Genomic DNA, 20,080 nt, shown 5'->3' with positions numbered 1-20,080 from the left:
CTAATTGTATTGATGTGCTAAATTGGATTGGAAGTTCTTTTACAAAAGAAGTTTCCCTTTGCCTTGGTTTTCACCTATTATATGTTCTAGTTGTTCCTCACTTCAATAAAAATTTGTTGTCCTTTAGTAAATTAACCTCTGATTTCCCATTATTTGTTACATTTACTAATAACTCTTTTACTATTCATAATTTCCAAATGGGAAAGGTGGTGGCAACCGATAAATGAGATGACAACTTATATGTGCTAGAAGGCAAAAATTCAGCCTTTGTTTCTATTATTCAAAATAAATCTCTACATGCTTCGTATGATTTATGACATGCTCGCCTTGAACATGTGAATCATTTTGTTATTTCTCTTTTTAATAAAAAAGGACAGTTTTATCTTACATCTTTATTGTCATCTCCTTTATTATGTAGCACATCTCAAATTGTGAATAATTACCGATTACCTTATACTCGTAATGAACATCGATCATCCAAAGTGTAAAACTTATTCATCGTGACATATAGAGTTCTTCTCCTGTAAAGATAAATTTGGGTTTTGCATACTATGTTTTTTTTGTTGATGATTTTTCCCGTTTCACTTGACTTTATCCATTGAAATTAAAATCTGACTTCTATGATACCTTTCTTCAATTTCAAAAATTTGTGAAAAATCAACATTCTACCCATATAAAAAATATTTCAAAGTGATGGTAGTGTAGAATTCACTAGCAACCATTTTAAGGCACACTTTCGTATATCTGACATCCATCAACAACTCTCTTATCCATATACTCTCGCCCAAAATTGTCGCATCGAAAGAAAACACTGTCATCTTGCATTCTCACACTCGTACTCACTTATGGGCTGACGCTCTTAGTACTACTGCTTACTCATTTGTAGTTATTGGAGATATAGCTAGGTATGAATTAAATAAAAAATTATTTTTTTACAGCTGAAAAACAACTTTATTTTTATTTTCTAATATAAATTGTTTAAAATAGAATAATAAATTGATATTTTATATTTCTTTAGAGATAAGAAATAAAAATAAAGAATGTCTCCAACGATTAATTAAGAGGTGGGTCAAAAACTTTTTAGACAACTTTTGTCTTATAGTTTTTTTTGGGAAAATAATTAACAATTTTTTTGAAAGAAAAAATAACATTGGGAAAACCACTGAATGTATCTGAGGCTGAGGGATAGTGTGACAAAGAAGCACCGCCAGAATATGGAATATAAATTGCGGTGACAGAGACAGACGTTCATCACAGTAGCCGAAGTGGATCCGCAGCCCATACAACATTCTACACCTACATCCTAATCCCGCTACCCTTTTCCACCCGTCAATCTCAATTACACTTTTGCTTTAATTGCTTTAATTTCATTTCTCCCTCTCTCTCTCTCTCTCTCTGGGTCATGAATTAATTATATAAGCCCGTGCATGGGCGCCCAGTTCATTCTATTCAATTCAGTTCAATTCTCTCTGGGCCGGCCGGGAAGCTAATTGTCGCAGAGCATCTTTATGTTAGCTATGGGCTGTGCGAGTGTGCGTGGGGTTGCGTTGATTCCCGCGCTGCTGCTTCTGCTACTCATCAGCGGCGACGCGGGCGGCGTTAACATAGGAAATTATGGGAAGAAGAAAAAGATTATTCCAACGACGGCAGAGGGGCCCTTCAAGCCGGTGACGGTCACCCTGGACAGCGCATTCCGAGGGCGAGCGGAGGACTTGCCCCACACCCATCCTGCCCTTCAAACCAACGGCGCCCTCCCCTTCCACCCCCAGCAGATCTCCATCTCCCTCTCCGCAACCTTCGACTCTGCTTGGGTCTCCTGGGTCACAGGTCTCTCTCTCTCTCTCTCTCAAACACTGACTATTTAGCGTACGCGATTGTTTCGGGTCGCGCGGTAATCAAGTTACTGATTTGGAACAGTAATTGCTATTTTCAATGCATGTGGATTGATGCCTGTCTATTTGTTTTGTTCATCACGGAGAGGTAGAGGACTTAGGAGTACTGCTTTTGAAATAAATATTAGAACAAAACACATTGAGATTCTATATAAATATACATAAAGACTTTACTTAAAATTTAAAAATTTTATTGACTTCCATTAAAATTTCAAAAAATGGCTTGAATCTCTCTTATTATTAAATTTTTGAGACATTCTCTTAAAAATGTTATCTTTCTTGTCAAATATATGAGAAGTTCATATCTTTTTCATGTATCTCAAGGGGGATTTTTATTTTTATTTTTGGTCAAACTTTATGAGATGTCAATGAGTTTTACTCTAAATATTATTTTAATATTTCAACCCATTAAAATGAAATCAGATCCATTAACATGACATCTTACAACAAAAATTTTAAATATTTTGATTTGTCTATCTCATGTTATGGACAAAGGTAAATGAATAGGATCCACGGAAATTTTAGTACTCGTCTCATTTGGGAGGCGTTATTTATTGCACTATTTTCTTTTCTCCCATACCAAACTCTAATGAAAAATTTATAGCAATATTTCCAATTTAAAAAAACATACTAAAAAAATGTCACTATTTTCATTTTATTATTATTATTATTATTATTATTATTATTTCTAAATTTTGTATAGAAACTTTTGCAAAAGATGTTTCTTTTTCTTCTTCTTTTTTTCTTCAAATTTATTATATTCACTTGAAAAATGAAATATGGGAAAATTAGTAACTATTTGTAAAATTAAAAACGGAAAATAAAGTTTGGGCTTGGTATCACTTGGTGAAACAATTTTTACTTACTATTTTTATTTAAAATAATTGCAAAAACATTACTTTTTTTTTTAATTCCTTTTATTTTTGACATTTGTATGGAAATTTTGAAAAACAACAAAAATATGTCTTCAACTTTCTTGTACAAATATTGAAAAGCAGAAACTAAAGTGACGTTTTTCTTGTAATTTTTTATAAATGGAAAATAATTTATTTTAAAGCTTTTCAACAAATGTATAGATATTTGAAAAACAATAAAAACATACTTTCAACTTTCATATGCAAATATTGAAAAGTAGAAAACAAAGTGACATATTTTTGTAATTTTTTAGAAAACTGGATGAAAAATAAAGCTATTTTTTTTTGTCAAGCACATTACTTTTCTCCTTTTTTTTTTTTTTTTAAATTTCTTTGCAGAGTAATAATTAGGTAATAAAATCATCATTAAATTTTAAACAATAAATTCTGGGTGTCAACAACTTTTTTTCTTTTCAGAGTGCAAATAGCTAGCATTTTTTATAGGAGCATATGTTAATTAATCTGAGAAAGAGGGTTTTGTTTGGGTTTTGCAGGGGAATTTCAAATTGGAAACAACATTAAACCATTAGATCCCAAATCTGTTGCAAGTGTTGTTTGCTTTGGGAAGCTTAAACACCATCTTGTTCATAAAGCCAAAGGTTACTCCCTTGTTTACAGCCAACTTTATCCTTTTGAAGGACTCCAGAACTATACTTCTGGAATTATTCACCATGTTCGTCTCACAGGTTCATATTCCTTTTCATCTCGCATTTTATAAATTTATTTTATAGTGCAGTTAAGATCCCTTATTTTTGCTGTTGTAGTTTCCACTTTACCGTGGCCATAAATTGTTAGTAGAAAAAGAGAAAATTAATGAAATCTTCATTTGTTTCCTTCCATGTAGTCCTCATAGTTTTCTTCTCCTCTTGAATCGCCATTATGCACTTGTGCAGGATTGAAGCCCAACGCCAAATATTACTATCGATGCGGAGATCCTTCTCGGGGAGCCATGAGTGATATTTATCACTTCAGAACTATGCCAGTGAGCAATCCAAGGACATACCCCAGCAGAATAGGAGTTGTAGGAGACCTGGGTCTTACATACAACACAACTTCAACGGTTGCCCACTTGATGAGCAATAAGCCTGATCTTATTCTACTGATTGGGGACGTATGTTATGCCAACATGTACCTTACTAATGGAACTGGATCGAATTGTTACTCTTGCACGTTTTCCCAAACTCCCATTCACGAAACTTATCAGCCTCGGTGGGACTACTGGGGAAGGTGAAACTCCAATTACTTCATACTCAAAAAGCTTTCCTACTAATGTTCCTTTTTTTTTTTTTTGAACTACTTAGTTCTACAAAATTGTGACCACTTCATTTGGATTGAGTGACTTGGAGAGAAAAGAAAAGACAGAAGGACACTGATCTGCCATTACTATTTCGTAATCAAATTATAAATTTTCTGAGTAGCAGCCATAATCCCCTATCACCTCCTTGAATTATTTTTGACTTTCATGGGATTTCTGCAGTTGCATCCGTGGCCTCAGTCCATTCTCAATTACTAAAATTTGTCAGCTAAAGTTTATTACAGTCTTCTTGTCTAGCCCCGATTTCCTTTCTGATTTCCATAGCTTTCTCCTGGCTTTTATTTGTGTTTTTTTATCCCGAATAATCCACAAATTTAGCCTTAATTACAGTATGTTTGGAAGATTTACTTGTCTGCTTGTAGGGTAATGGTGGTTTTTAGTGTGGGAATTGTTCTATTATACTTTCATATGCCGTGGGAGGTCTTTATCCTCGCCTTTTTTTTGTACGTCTGTTTGGAGTTTCTAAGTATCTTGCTTAGTTTCTCCTTTATAATGATATTACCTTTTCAAAAAAAAAAAAAAATCCTGGGTTTTGGTCATAGCCAAATAAAATTCTATAGAAGACCTGTTTGTTTCAACATGGCTTTTTTGGTACGTTGAGAAGAGATTAGGAACCTTGATACGGGTGTTTATGATGAGACATTTGATTTCAGGTATATGCAGCCCCTACTGTCCAAAGTTCCAATAATGGTGGTCGAAGGAAACCATGAGCTCGAAGAACAGGTTGGAAATCAGACGTTCATGGCCTACAGTTCTCGATTCGCATTCCCATCTAAAGAAAGTGGATCTTTCTCCGCTTTCTACTACTCTTTCAATGCAGGGGGGATACACTTCATAATGCTGGGTACCTACACTTCTTATGACAGATCATGTAGGTTTACGGGTTAACCCTCTCTCTCTCTCTCTCTCTCTCTCTCTCTCTCTCTCTCCATGCATGTGTATATAAATATATATACATACATACATATCCCCATTAACAACTTATATGACATTTTATGCTCATTCAGCTCAATTTGCTTATATAAATGTTACAGCGGATCAATATAAGTGGTTGCAGAGAGACCTGGCTGCTGTTGACAGAAAAGTGACTCCATGGTTGGTAGCTACATGGCACGCTCCGTGGTACAGCACCTACAAGGCACATTACAGAGAAGTTGAGTGTATGAGGGTGGAGATGGAAGACATGCTTTATAACTATGGTGTTGACATAGTCTTCAATGGACATGTAAGTGCGCAGCTAGCTCTGGGCCGCACCCCCTCAAGTTTTGCAGCATATCTATTTAACTGTTTTTTCTGTACTGTTATTTGAATAAGGTTTGTTTAGTATCTCTTATTGCCTAGAATTCGTAAGATAACAAAACAAATATTATTTCTACTCATACATGAAATGGTTAATAAATATTTATCTCATTGCAAGAATAGTTGGACGACCAATCTCGTTACGGTATAAACATAGAGCTCTTTTGACCATAAACCATACTTGGCTAACAGTACGTTCAAGCTAGTTCTGCATAAAGTCTTCTTTCCACTGCATGTAACAGTGTGTGATTTGGAGTTCCATAGAGAATTACAGCTATTTTCTTCTTCAAAACTAGACTGAGTGGTCTGCAGAAATTGAAAGTGTGCACTTACTCATCCTGGAAGTTGTTGCTTGTTGGAAGTTAATTTGAGTCTTTAACCACAACATAGGATGAGACTCAATACTTCAGGCTACATTTCAATTGTGAAAAAGTAGTTGACTTGCTGACAGAGGTATCTTGACAAGTTGTTCTGCTTACAACTATGCTGCTTTAATAAATGCAATTTTATGCTATTCTAATGACCGGAGAATTTAAGGAAATAGATTAAATGCCATATGCTTTTGGCAAAATTAAATTTAATGCTTTTTGGAGTCATAGTTCCTTTTTTATTTTTGCAAAAAAAAAAAAAAAAAAAAGACAGGTTCATGCGTATGAGAGGTCGAACCGAATATACAACTACACTTTGGACCCTTGTGGCCCAGTTTATATAACGATTGGTGATGGAGGCAATATAGAGAAGATGGCAGTAGCACATGCTGATGAACCTGGTAACTGTCCAAACCCTAAAAAGCAAGAGCATAAGGATGGCTTCTGCGCGTTCAACTTCACATCAGGCCCGGCAGCGGGCAAGTTCTGTTGGGACCGGCAGCCTGATTATAGCGCTTACAGAGAAAGCAGCTTTGGCCATGGGATCCTAGAGGTATTCCTCTCTCATTTCTATTTCCCTGGTCCACTAAATCTTAGTTTTAAATCCGCCAACGGGGACTGTGATATCAGCAAGCAGGGTTCTCAAATTAAAAATAAATATGGTTTTGCAGAACCCATATAATGAAAATTCAAATAGCCATTTATTGGAGCTTAGAAAGGCCAGTCTTTTTGGAGACTGGCTGAATGAAGTCTTAAGAGTTCCTTCATCTACTATTAATTATACTGTCAAGTTTTGCCATAGCCATATAACTGCATTGAACTGCACATTTGGACCATTTATACAAGTTTTTGCAAAGGAGGTGTCCAATGTACAGCAACTTTTTCAAAATTTACTATTGAAAATGAAAATGTGCTCGTCGTACGTATTGCAAACTAATTTCATATGTAACTTGCAGATGAAAAATAAGACACATGCTCTCTGGACATGGCACCGGAATCAGGATTTATACAACGAAGCTGGAGATCAAATTTACATCGTAAGGCAGCCTGATAGGTGCCCGGTTAAGCCACCAAGGTAAATTGACTGTGTTAGAATTGGAAAATGATAATAGAAAACATGATAACTCGACGACAAACAAAGCGTAATAGAATTAGAATGCTAAGTCCTACATGAATTTAACAAAAGGCTAATAGCTAGGTATTCAATTATAGAGAGAAGTAACCCCACAGGGTATGTTTGGCATATCTAGAGAGGCATAATAAGGCAAAATTGAGCTTATTTTTGAATTTTAATGGTTGCAACAACGCAAGAAGTGGGAATTTTTTGAAGGAAAGAATTTCTAAAAATTTAGCCCAGAGCCCACAGATAAAACCCTCAATTTCTAGGATCCAACAAAGTTTCATTTTTGGTTAATGAGTGAAAAGAATATCTAAGAAGTCAGCCAAAATAAGTAGTGTATTTGTGGCAATAGATATATTTATCTTGGATGACTGCTACAAAATATTTTTCTTCTCTACTCTTCAATGGAAAGGCATTTTTGTTCTCATTTTGGTCTTTTAACCTTTGTACTCGTATTCATTAATTTGAATTTATCATTATGGAAGAAGTTAACCTCTTGTTGTTCTTTTCATGTTCAATTTTAGGTCAATTCTTGAGTGACAAAATCGATCGGAAATAAATCGATCATACGAAGAAAAGGGGAAATTGGAAGTGGAGTACAAAGGATTGAAAGAGTATTTGGCCAGCATTATCGTCATCTTCTCCTTTCAATCTCTAGATAGAATAAAATAAAATAATCAGTTGTTATGTTTCACCTTGTGGAATTACTCCCATAGAAATGTTTTTTCTTAAACATAAATAAATGGCATTGTTTCCCAAAGGTTTTAACTTTTCGATGCTTTAAAAAATTCTAAATATGGAGAAATGAGCATCCCGCCATGTCGTAGAAGTCTAGTTCCAATATTTTTTAATTTCTTAAAAGCAAAGGGCACATCCTTGACCTTAACCAATCAATCAAATATTTTCATGTATCACCCAAGATCATGGTTTAAATTGCTGGTGTTACGAGAGCTAGGAGTAGACTGGAAGTGGTCGTAGTGGTCGAGAACTTCTTTTCATGCATGCTCAATCATGCCAAAATTGAAAAATAAGTATGAAATCCTTTAAAACATGATTTTTAATGAATTTGATTGCTTTTATTTAGCTAACGAACACTTTTTAATAGTCAACATTATTTTTAATTATATTAATTTAGTGACTGTCTGCCATACGTCCTTTCCTATACTTTTTACTACTCTAATGACTAAAAAGATTAGAAGTGTAATGAAATTCAAAGATAATTAATCTTAAACATAAAAAGAGTCAATATACAATACACATGAAATTCATTACATGAATACAATATTACAACACTGGTCACCACCATACATAAAGACATGGAGGCTCTTCATTGTCTCCATTTATATTATTACCTCGGGCTTGAGATTGAGATTGTGAATCATCTCCCCATGCTTGTGGAAATACATAGTTAAATAAACTTATATTCACATCATTTCACCATTACTCTTGAAAATATACTAATTGTGAAATTCCAATCAAGAAGGAGGTGTGTAATATCCTCCTCAATCATATCTTGAATCATATTAATACCCATATGTTGAGGTTGGTGTTGACTCTAAGTAATGACAACAAGAAGACTCACTAGACCCACTAGGATAAGGAGGTATCATGACGATATGCATGATATGGAAGGTGGTTGAGGTGGGCACACTAGATAGTAGCTACTATCATGAGATCTATTAACATGTGCTGAAGACTTTGCTAGGGTGAATCTCCAAACCATCTTGACACAGATGAAAAACTCAAGATGAGAAATGTAAATGGGTTCGAGATATGGGTCGAAAACATAAACTAATGGAGTCGCTTCTAACACACTTTATCTTAAGTGAGGTATTAGAAAACTTAATTAATTACTACTTATTTATTAAGAATTGAAGAAGAAATAAAAATAGGATGAACTGCACAAAGATTAATGGAGGTTAAAATGAATTGCACAAATGATCATGTAATATTTGAATTTCAAATTCAAATATAAACAAATTTAACTACCTTGTGTGAGACATGGTAGTTACCTTAGTCTTAACCACTGCAGGACACATGTCAACGGTTAAGGACGCGTGGTAAGACTACTTTTGCTACCACTCACTACAAAAAAACTGACTTTTAGTGATGAAATTATTAGTGACGAATTCAATTTCGTCACTAAAGGGGGGTATTAGTGACGAATTTGAGAATCGTCACTAATACGAAACTATTAGTGACAAAATTGAATCCGTCACTAAAAACCGAAAAAAATTGCAGGAAATAGTTTTTTACGTAAAAATTATCCCGAGAAAATATTTGTGACGATTTGTACAGTATTAGTGACGAATAAGATCCATCACTAAAGGTTCTTATTAGTGACGAATAAGACGAATAAATAATCGTCACTACTATTATTTTTAAAATAAAAAAAAAAATTTTATTTCAGAGTATTAGTGACAAATATACAAATTCGTTACTATTGCCCCAGTATTAGTGACAAATTTGGGAACCATCACTAATAATTTTCGTATTTAAAAATAAATAAAATTTTTTTATTTCAGAGTATTAGTGACGAATTTCTTTATTCGTCACTATTTGCCTATTATTAGTGACAGATCTGGGAACTGTCACTAATACTTCACGTATTGAAAAATAAGTAAGAATTTTTTGTTTCAGAATATTAGTGTCGAATTCATATATTCGTCACTATTGCCCAGTATTAGTGACGGATTTGAGAACCGTCACTAATACCTCATGTATTTAAAAATAAATAAAAATTTCTTGTTTTAGAGTATTAGTGACGAATTTCTTTATTCGTCACTATTTTCCCATTATTAGTGACGGATTTAAGAACCGTCACTAATACTTCCCGTATTAAAAATAATCGCAATATTTTTGTTTCAGAGTATTAGTGATGAATTTATTTATTCGTCACTATTGCACCAGTATTAGTAACGGATTTGGGAACCGTCACTAATACTTCCCGTATTCTAAAATAATTTCAAATTTTTTATTTCAAAGTATTAGTAACGAATTTCAATATTCGTCACTATTTCCCTCGTATTAGTGACGGATTTGAGGACCGTCACTAATACTTCCCGTATTAAAAAAAAAAAAAAGAATTTTAGTCGCAAAGTATTAGTGAAGAATTTATTAATTCGTCACTATTGTCCTACTAGTAGTTACGGTTATGGATTCGTCACTACTAATCATTTTATTGACTTTGCCCTAATCTTTCTTCTCTTCCCTCCTTTCCCTTTCCTTTCCCACGCTCGTCTGCCTCTGCGCACTCCCGATCCCCCTCCTTTCCCTCTTCCTTCTTTCCCCTCATTTCCCTCCTCCCTTCTTTCCCCTCCTTTCCTTCCTCCTCCGGCTGCCTTTAGCAGGTACCGCAACCACCGCCGCCGCTACCCGCCACACGTCGTCTAGTCCTCGGCCTTCGCTTGCACTCAGAGTCGCAGCCCCAGCTGCGCCGCCGCTTGAGTCCTCTACCTCCCAACCCCAGGTATGTTTTTTTTTTTTTTTTATTAAAATTTGGGCGATTTTTTTTTCCTCCATTCAAATTAGTTTGTTATAGGAATATATTTATGTGTCTTATTAAATATTTTCTTAGGGAACTTTTAAGGTGTTCTATTTAACTAGGAAACATTGATACACATACCACTCCATGGAAAATAATTTACATTTGATTGCATGTAAAATTGTTCATATCTTATGTGCATCAAATTGTTCATTGTGCAGCCCTAGCCCATTTAGAGCCACCTATCAGCCCAAAAAATAAAAAATAAAAAGACATTTTTGTAATCTAAACTTGATTTTATTCATTCATAGTTTGGAATTCAAATACTAAATCAGGATTTTTGAAAATTAGAAACACAATGTAATATTGAATTTCATAATACAAATTTTATTATGTGATGTAAAATATATACACCCAAAGACCACATTATTACACATTGACATAGTATGCATAATACATAAATTATAATATTAATTCTCCTTGCTTCATATATCACAAAAGCCTCTTAGTCAAGGAAGACCCCATGTGTGTGTTTGATTAGATTTAAACTTTTCATTCCTCAAATTGTGCTTTCATATTGTATTGCATGAATTGCTTATGTCAAAAGTTGCCTTGTTGTTCATGTGAGGGAATTGTTTGCTTTCATATTCTCGCAAATTTACCCTTAAATGTGTTTTCTTAACTCCCAGGCAACCAATATAAGACTTTTGTTTCATGATCGTATAAAGATATTTTTTAAAATTGACTTGTACGGTAGCAGGTAATCTGCTCATGATAAAATAAGCGTATATATGCTTGCGTGTATTATTTATTTATTACCCTTCTTTAAATTCAAATTCCAAAATCTCAAATATGAAAATTTCATAATAAAATGATTGACTATAAAAAAAATAATTTTTAATTACTCATGAGATTCTTAATTAAAAGTACATATTTTTCAATTATCAAAGAAAATTTAGTATTTAATAGTATACTAAAATAAAAGAAAAAGTATCATGTTATTTTATCAAATAGAACTTTTTAAGAACTACTTTTTTAGCTCACCCACCCAGTCGACTTTGTTTTTCTTTTCAAGATGGTTTCCTTCTCTAACTCTAGTTTTCTTTTGATTTTATATTCAACGGCAAAAAAGAAAAGTGCAAAATAAGAAGGCCAATAGACTTATTTCTTCTCTATTGGTGGACAAAACTTACATAAATGGTGAAAGAAGGCCATTGGGCAAATGTCTAAAAGTTTTAAGTTGGGTTTTGGGGGAGACATATTCAAATCTTACGTTCGTATGATTTGTTTCATCTGTTTGATAGCCTTCTATGATATTCATATACATTCGAAATGATTATAATTATTTTTCTTGATTATACTAAGCGTCATCTCTCCATTTGTATACTAATTTTTTTTAATGACTCTTAATTTGTAGGATTTGCGGTTGTCATAACATCAGTATGATCCATGCATGCATGCACTACAGTCGTCAGATGCAACTTTTGACTATTTTTTTGTAATTTTTATTTTTATTTGAACAAATGGAATTTTTGTATTTTAATTTGAATTTGTACTAATATTTGTATTTGAATTTTTAATATTTTAAAATAATTTTTGTCATCTGAACATATGTTATTTCTTTATTTTAATTGAATTTGTATTTAAATTCGAAATTTTGAATGATTTACGAATTTTGTAGTAATTATGGTTTCAGTTTATGTATTTGAAAATGTAATTACTGGTTTTTATATAAGAATTAATGATTAAAAAAAATTAGTATTAAAGGTTTTTTAATTTTTCTAATTATTAGTGAAGGATTCAAATTCGTCACTAATACCCTACTATTAGTGACGAATTTGAATCCTTCACTAATGCCCTGGTATTAGTGACAAATTTATAATTCGTCTCTAATGACATACTATTAACGACGAATTTGAATCCTTCACTAATGCACTAGTATTAGTAACGAATGTGTAATTCATCACTAATACCCTACTATTAATGACGAATTTGAATCACTAATACTAGGGGATTAGTGAAGGATTCAAATTCGTTACTAATACTAGGGCATTAGTGAAAGATTCAAATTCCTCACTGATACCCTACTATTAGTGACGAATTTGAATCATTCACTAATGCTCTGGTATTAGTGATGAATTTATAATTCGTCACTAATGACGTACTATTAGTGACGAATTTGAATCTTTCACTAATGCCCTAGTATTAGTAATGAATGTGTAATTCGTCACTAATACCCTACTATTAGTGACGAATTTGAATCTTTCACTAATGCCTTAATATTAGTGACGAATTCGTAATTCATCACTAATACCCTACTATTAGTGACGAATTTGAGTTGAACCGTTTTAGAATTTATAGTGACGGTATTAGGGTTTTAGTGACATTTATGATTCGTCACTAATATTTCATTATTAGTGACAAAATTTTTAATTCGTCACTAAAAGTTAGTAGTTATGGTACATATATCAACTATTTTAAAACCATTACTAATATTCATAAATTCGTCACTCTATTAGTGACGAATTTATGAGTATTAGTAATGACTATTAGTGACGAATTTATGAGTATTAGTGATAGATTTGATCCATCACTAATACTCTAATTTTTTATAGTGACTCATGAAATATGAAAATAAATTAAATAAAAAATATTAACTCTTGAAATTGAGAACTGCTTCCTTAAAAAAATATCAATTCTTAAAATTGATAAATCTTTCTTTCAAAATTGCCCCAATTTAATTCCTTTACCAATAGCTTCACCTGTTGGGAAAAATAATTATACGAATATACATGAACCAATTCCCACAAGTAAATCAATGAAGTAATGCAAAATAATAAATAAAAAATAAGACATAAAATTTAACGTGATTCCCTTAAATGTTGAGGTACGTGCACAGGGCACGGAAAACCAAATTCACTATCACCAAAAATTCATACAAAGTGGATACAAATGGCACAAGCCTTGCAAATAAACAAGAGTGTATAAACAAATATAGCAAGATGGAAATGTCTCACCAAATACTCTGAATAAAGCTCTAAAGAAGAACCTACCAGCCAAAGTAGAGCACAATGATATACCAATATGCTGTAAATAATCTACAGCCGGAGTCACACGAGGAAGAAGGTAGCAGCAGATTGTTGTACTGAAGAGATGATTGGCGCAGGCGTGGGCATGCTGCAGGCACTGGCTATAGGTATTGGCTACAGGCGCTAAAGGCTATATGAGTGAAAAACCAAAAATGGAGAAAAATTAAGGGCTAGCTAAATTGCTTGCTGCGTGTGTGGAGAAAATTCAAAAGTGGAGGAGAAGCTGCTGCGCATAATCTTTGATTTTGAATTTCAAAATCAAATCTCCAGATTTTGCTCCTACTAGGAAACATACATTTGAAAACAAAACCTTTTCAAGGCATTGAGCCCCACAGGAAGGAATCCTAATAAATCTCCCCCTCCCGACTTATAGGGACAACTCCACCAATCCGGCCAAAACTCGATACTTCACATGCTTGTCTTTAGTCAATACTTTTGTCATCATATTCGAACCATTGTCGTCGGTGTGAATTTTGTCAAACTGCAAATTTCTTATCCAACACATCCCAAATCCAATAATATCTCACATCAATATGTTTTGACTTTGAATGGAAGATATAATTCTTGCTCAAAGGAATTGCGCTTTGGTTATCACAATAAAGAACATACCTTTCTTGGTCCATGCCCAACTCTTTTAAGAATCTCTTCAACCAAAACAATTCTTTGTAAGCTTCCATAATGACAATAAACTCGGCTTCTGTAGTAGATAGAGCAACCAATTTCTGTAATTTAAATTGCCATGCCACAGCTCCCCCTGCAAAAGTCATCAAATAATTCGAAGTGGATTTTCTATAATTAACATCACCAGCCATGTCGGCATCCATGAATCCATGGAGTGTAGATTTACCATTTCCAAAGCACAAACATACCTTTGAAGTACCTCTAAGGTATCGGAGAATCCATTTTACCGCTACCCAATGCTTCTTTCCCCAATTACCTCTAAGGTATCGGAGAATCCATGTTACCGCTAACCAATGCTTCTTTCCCCAATTAGAGAGAAACCGAGACTAACAACTCCAACAGCGCGAGCTAAATCCAGTCTTGTGCAAACCATTGCATATATTAAGGAACCAACGACCGAGGCATAACGAATTTTCTTCATCTCTTCCTTGTCTTTCTCACTTGTAAAACTTTGTTCTGTACTAGGCTTGAAATGACTGGCAAGTGGGCAACCAACGGATTTTTCTTTATCCATATTAAACCACTCAAGCACTTTTTCAATGTATCTTTCTTATGACAATCAAATTTGCCCTTTTTCACGATCATGAACAATTCTCATGCCAAGAATTTGCTTTGCTGGTCCCAAGTCTTTCATGGGAAAATACTTGCTTAACTCCAACTTCAACTTGTTAATCTTGGAGAAATCCTGTCCTATATTAAACATATCATCAACATAGAGTAAGAAAATAATATAAGTGCCATTCAGAAATTTTTTCATAAACACACAATCATCCAAAGAGGTTTTTGAGTAACCATGATCAATCATGAAAGAATCCAATTTCTTGTACCATCTCCGTGGTGCTTGCTTCAATCCATATAGACTTTTCTTTAATTTACACACTAAATTTTCTTTCCCTTTTTGTTTGAAGCCTTCTAGTTGTTCCGTGTAAAATTCATTTTCCAAGTCACCATGTAAGAAAACGGTTTTCACATCTAGTTGCTCAATTTCTAAATTCAAGTATGCTACTATGCCAAGAACAACCCGAATAGATGACATCTTCACAATCGGTGAGAATATTTCATCAAAGTCAATTCCCCTTTTCTGACCAAAACCTTTTACCATAAGCCTAGCCTTGTACCGAAAATTCTTTTCATCATTTTTCAACCTAAACACCCATTTATTTTTCAAAACTTTCTTTCTAGGAGGAAGTTTAACCAAATCATAAGTGTGATTGTCAACTATAGACTTCATTTCCTCTTGCATAGCCTTCATCCATTCAATTTTATTTTCATGGTTCATGGCTTCTTGATAGCTTTCGGGTTCCTTTCGATTTGTTAGAGTAACGTAGTCACTTGATGGATATTTAGTTGAAGGTCTTGTCTCTCTTGAAGATCTTCTCAATGGGGTTTGCTCTTGAACTTGTTGCTCCCCCTCATTTTCATCTTCAACATCATTAGGAATTTCATCATTTCCAACATCTTCAAGAGGTGGACCAACATCTTCCATATTTTCATCATGTGCCAAAGGTGGAGAAGGTGACTCTAAGTTAACAAAATCATTCCCATTAGATTGTGGTTGCTCAACTATGCCAAAATCTTCAATTGTTTGATCTTAAAAAAAAAAAACAACATCTTGGCTTTTAACAATTTTTTTGTCAATTGGATCCCACAATCTGTATCCAAATATATCATGCCCATAGTCAAGAAAAATACATTGCATTGTCTTGTCATCAAGTTTGGATCTTTCATCTTTTGGATGAATGTGAACAAATGCACGACAACCAAACACTTTCAAATGATCATAAGTAACATCCTTACCTTTCCAAATTTTTTCAGGAACTTCACCAAGTAAAGGAGTTGAAGGAGACAAATTAATCAAGTCCACCACCGTTCTCATTGCTTCACCCCAAAATAATTTTGGCAACTTCGCATGAGAGAGCATACATCTCATTCTCTCCAGTATGGTGCGGTTCATTCTTTCAGCCATACCATTTTGTTGAGGGGTTTTCTTGACGGTCTTTTGATGTCTAATTCCTTAGCTATAACAATATACATCAAATGGGTCAATGTACTCTCCACCATTATCCAAGCGCACACATTTCACCTTCTTTCCAGTCTCCCTTTCAACTTTAACTTGAAAATGCTTAAACACATCTAAAACTTGATCTTTAGTTTTCAAAGTGTAAGCCCAAAATTTTCTTGAACAATCATCAATAAAAGTGACAAAATAAGGTGCACCACCATGAGATTTAACTTTCAAAGGACCATATACATCGGAATGTATCAAATCTAGAACATTAGATTTTTTAGTAACAAGCTTTGTACGAAAACAAGCTCTATGTTGCTTACCGGCTAAACAATGAACACAAGCTTTAAGAGAAGTACCTTTCATTCCAAGTAGATGCTTCCTTTTGAACAAAAACTACATTCCTTTTTCACTCATGTGCCCAAGTCACTTATGCCACAAATCGGTGGAAGAGTGACTCTCAATTGCATTCACAATACCATTACCAATTTTACCTTACATCATATAGAGTGTACCAGTCTTCTTGCCTTTAGCCACCACCAAATTATCCTTTGTGAGCTTCCATTTTCCATTGCCAAAATGGTTGTCAAAACCTTTATCATCAAGCTTTTCGGTAGATATCAAATTTAGCCCAATGTCGGGTACATGTCTCACATCTTTAAGCACCAACTTGCATCCCGGATTTTTTTTCCAATCAAACATTTCCCATGCCAACAATTTTTGACAAACCTTCATTTCCCATCCAAGCAACTCCATAATTTCCTTTGGAATAAGAAGTAACGAAATCTTCCTGAGAAGTGACATGGAATGACACACCGGAATCAATAACCCAATCAGTCTCTTGACTTGTCAAATTAATGCAACTTTCATCACAAACAACCATAAGATCACCATCAAATGCAACTGAAGTTGTGTCTTCATACTTTTTTTCAAAATTTTTCTCTTTGTTTTACTCCTTGAATTTCAATTTTTTATACTCCCGCTTCATATGCCCCTTCTTATGACAATAGTGACACTCAATATTTTTTCCGAAACTGAACTGAATCGGCCTCTTGATTTATCATTACGGTGAGAATACCTGCTTTTTCTTCTGCCTTTTCCCTGATTTTCTGTCACAAGTGCCTCTGAATGAGAAGAGCCAACTAATTTTATTCTATTTTCTTCACTCAACAAGCTGCTAGTTACTTGGTTCATAGTAACAACTCCTTCAGGAGCCAAATTACTAACTGTCACAACCAAAGTCTCCCAATTTTATGGCATTAAGGCCTGCAATTCATCATCAAAAACTATTTTCATAGTAGCAAGTTGATTAATAATATTTTTCATCTCATTCAAATGCTTGGTAATAAGACCACCATCTTTATATTTCAAATTCACTAATTTTCGGAGAAGAAAAGCTTTATTTGTAGCCAACTTTCTATCATAAAGACTCTCCAATTTTTTCCACAATTCATGTGCCGAAGTTTTAGTAGAAACATGATGAAAAACACTATCACCAATCCATTGCCGAATGACACCAACGGTCTTTCTATTAAGCCTATTCCACTCATCATCACTCGTGTCTTTAGGCTTTCAGCTATCGCCTTCAATAGGCCCATCCAAATCTTTGCAAAATAAAAGGTCTTACATTTTTGTTTTCCAAGTTACCCAATTGCTTCCATTGAAACTAATCATGCGACCAACATTACCATCCATGATTTACACAAATTTAATGCGTACAAATAACTTGGCTCTGATACCACTTGTCGAGAAAAATAATTATACGAATATATATGAACCAATTCCCACAAGTAAATCAATGGAGTTTTGCAAAATAATAAATAAAAAATGAGACACAAAATTTAATGTGGTTTCCTCAAATGTTGAGGTACGTCCATGGGGCACGGCAAACCAAATCCCCTATCACCAAAAGTTCATACAAAGTGGATACAAAAGGCACGAGCCTTGCAAATACACAAGAGTGTATAAGCAAATATAGCAAGATGAAAATGTCTCACCAAATACTCTGAATAAAGCTCTAAAGAAGAACCAGCCAATCAAAGTAGAGCACAATGAAATACCAATATGTTGTAAATAATCTACAGTCGGAGTCACACGAAGAAGAAGGTAGCAGCAGGTTGCTGTACTGGAGAGATGACTGGCGTATGCATGGGCTTGCTGCAGGTGCTGGCTACAGGCGTTAAAGGCTATATGAGTGAAAAGTCAAAAATGGAGAAATTGAGGGCTGGCCAAACTGTTTGCTGCGTGTGTGGAGAAAATTCAAAGTGGAGAGGCAGCTGCTGCGCATAATTTTTGATTTTGAATTTCAAAATAAAATCTCCAGATTTTGCTCCTACTAAGCAGCTAACAAACAGTTGATTTGATTTTGAATTTTAAAATAGAATCTCCAGATTTTACTCCTACTGGAAAGCTAACAAACATTTGAAAACAAAACATTTTCAAGGCATTGGGCCCATAGGAGGGAAGCCCAACATCACCAACACTTTTAGAACACTTCAAACTACTTGAATGTTACCCAACTACACGAATCTTTTATACATAATGATTTAATCTAAATATTAACTTATGTCTTCGAACATTGAATTCCAAAATACTTATCTGAAAAATTTTAATATCTCACTGAAAATTCTAATTTTGTGACTATATATTTGAACTGAACATATCACTTGCTTGATAGGCTGCCTAGGTGCATATATTAGGGAATCAAGTCCAATCACGGTTCAAAAAAAAAAAAAAAACTAAAATGTCAAATTGAGAGAACTTTACTTCAGGTTGTAAATATATTTATTTTTCTTTTATCTCTTTCTTTTTTTCTTCTTCATAAAATTCATAAAATGAAACACATGAAATAGACAATGAGCTCAAAATAAGCTTAATTTTTTTTTTTAGAGGTTAATTAACCAATAAACTTATCATTTTTGGACTTCAAAGTTCCAATTTTTTCAATTGTAGGGCTTTTCAAATTGTGCCAAAATGAAACACAAGAAATAGACAATGATGAGCTCGATCAATAGAAGCTTGAAATTTTTTTTAAAAGGTAAAACAAGAAGCTTGAATTTTTATTGTTCATTAATGAACATCACATCATTTTGGACTTTGAAGCCCTAATTTTGTTAATTGTAGAGCTATTCAAATTGTGCATAAAGCTATGAATGTACTAAGTATATAGAGACTGACTGTCATTTTATTCGCCCAAACAATTTTCATGACATTAAACCTAATTTTTTTTCATCCTCTAAACAACCAATTGATATTATCACCAAAGCACCCAATACCAATCTATTTTAGCACTTAATTACAGACTCAAGTCGGTGTCTCAACCTACTTGATTTTTTTTTGGGTGGAGCGTTAATGTCTTCATGACATGTACAATTTTTGGGATTATGTCCATCTATGTATAAATAGAGATTATAAGCCTTTACAACATACACTAATTTTCCCAAATCTTGTTTAGTCAATCTTATACGTGCATGCGGGGTATAGTATTGCAATGCGTGATAAGTATTCACCCTCAATTGCAATGTGAGAACTAGTAACATTTAGTTCAAATGAATGACCATTTAATGATATTGATTATTTTATAGCAAACATGTAAATTAATTTAAGAGCTATTAAAGAATATACGCATAATCTCCAAGGCTATGACATTAGTTTTGTTCATTTCTTTTATAGCTTACATTAAGTGAGGATGGGGCAAAAATGTGTCTGAGAGATCATATAAGGTCAAAATCATGTGAGATGATTTTGAATAAGAGTAAATTAATTTAATTAATTGCGTACTAATTATTGTTATTATGGCAAGTATCTCCATTGGTGTGTAGTCCCAAAATCAATGCTTGAGGTCATTAGAGGGAGGGGAGGATAGGAGACGAGTTATCACAGAGAGGGTGGGATCTCGAGTTTGCAAGAGGAG

General features: G+C 33.9%; 1 protein-coding gene across 1 annotated transcript; it reads left to right on the top strand.

Moving 5' to 3' along the window:
- Positions 1 to 1,370: 1,370 nt before the first annotated feature.
- On the top strand, positions 1,371 to 7,668 carry LOC131151045 (purple acid phosphatase 15-like). Its single transcript, XM_058102217.1, has 8 exons — positions 1,371 to 1,827; positions 3,301 to 3,492; positions 3,700 to 4,033; positions 4,775 to 4,992; positions 5,156 to 5,346; positions 6,063 to 6,341; positions 6,745 to 6,863; positions 7,433 to 7,668. Exons 1-8 carry the CDS (start codon positions 1,509 to 1,511, stop codon positions 7,446 to 7,448), a joined length of 1,668 nt encoding a protein of 555 aa, XP_057958200.1. The 5' UTR covers positions 1,371 to 1,508; the 3' UTR covers positions 7,449 to 7,668.
- The last annotated feature ends 12,412 nt before the right edge of the window (positions 7,669 to 20,080 follow it).

The sequence above is a fragment of the Malania oleifera genome, chromosome 3 (genome assembly GCF_029873635.1).
Source record: "Malania oleifera isolate guangnan ecotype guangnan chromosome 3, ASM2987363v1, whole genome shotgun sequence".
In the NCBI taxonomy this organism is placed as follows: domain Eukaryota; kingdom Viridiplantae; phylum Streptophyta; class Magnoliopsida; order Santalales; family Ximeniaceae; genus Malania; species Malania oleifera.
This window is presented reverse-complemented; position numbering and strand designations above follow the sequence as displayed.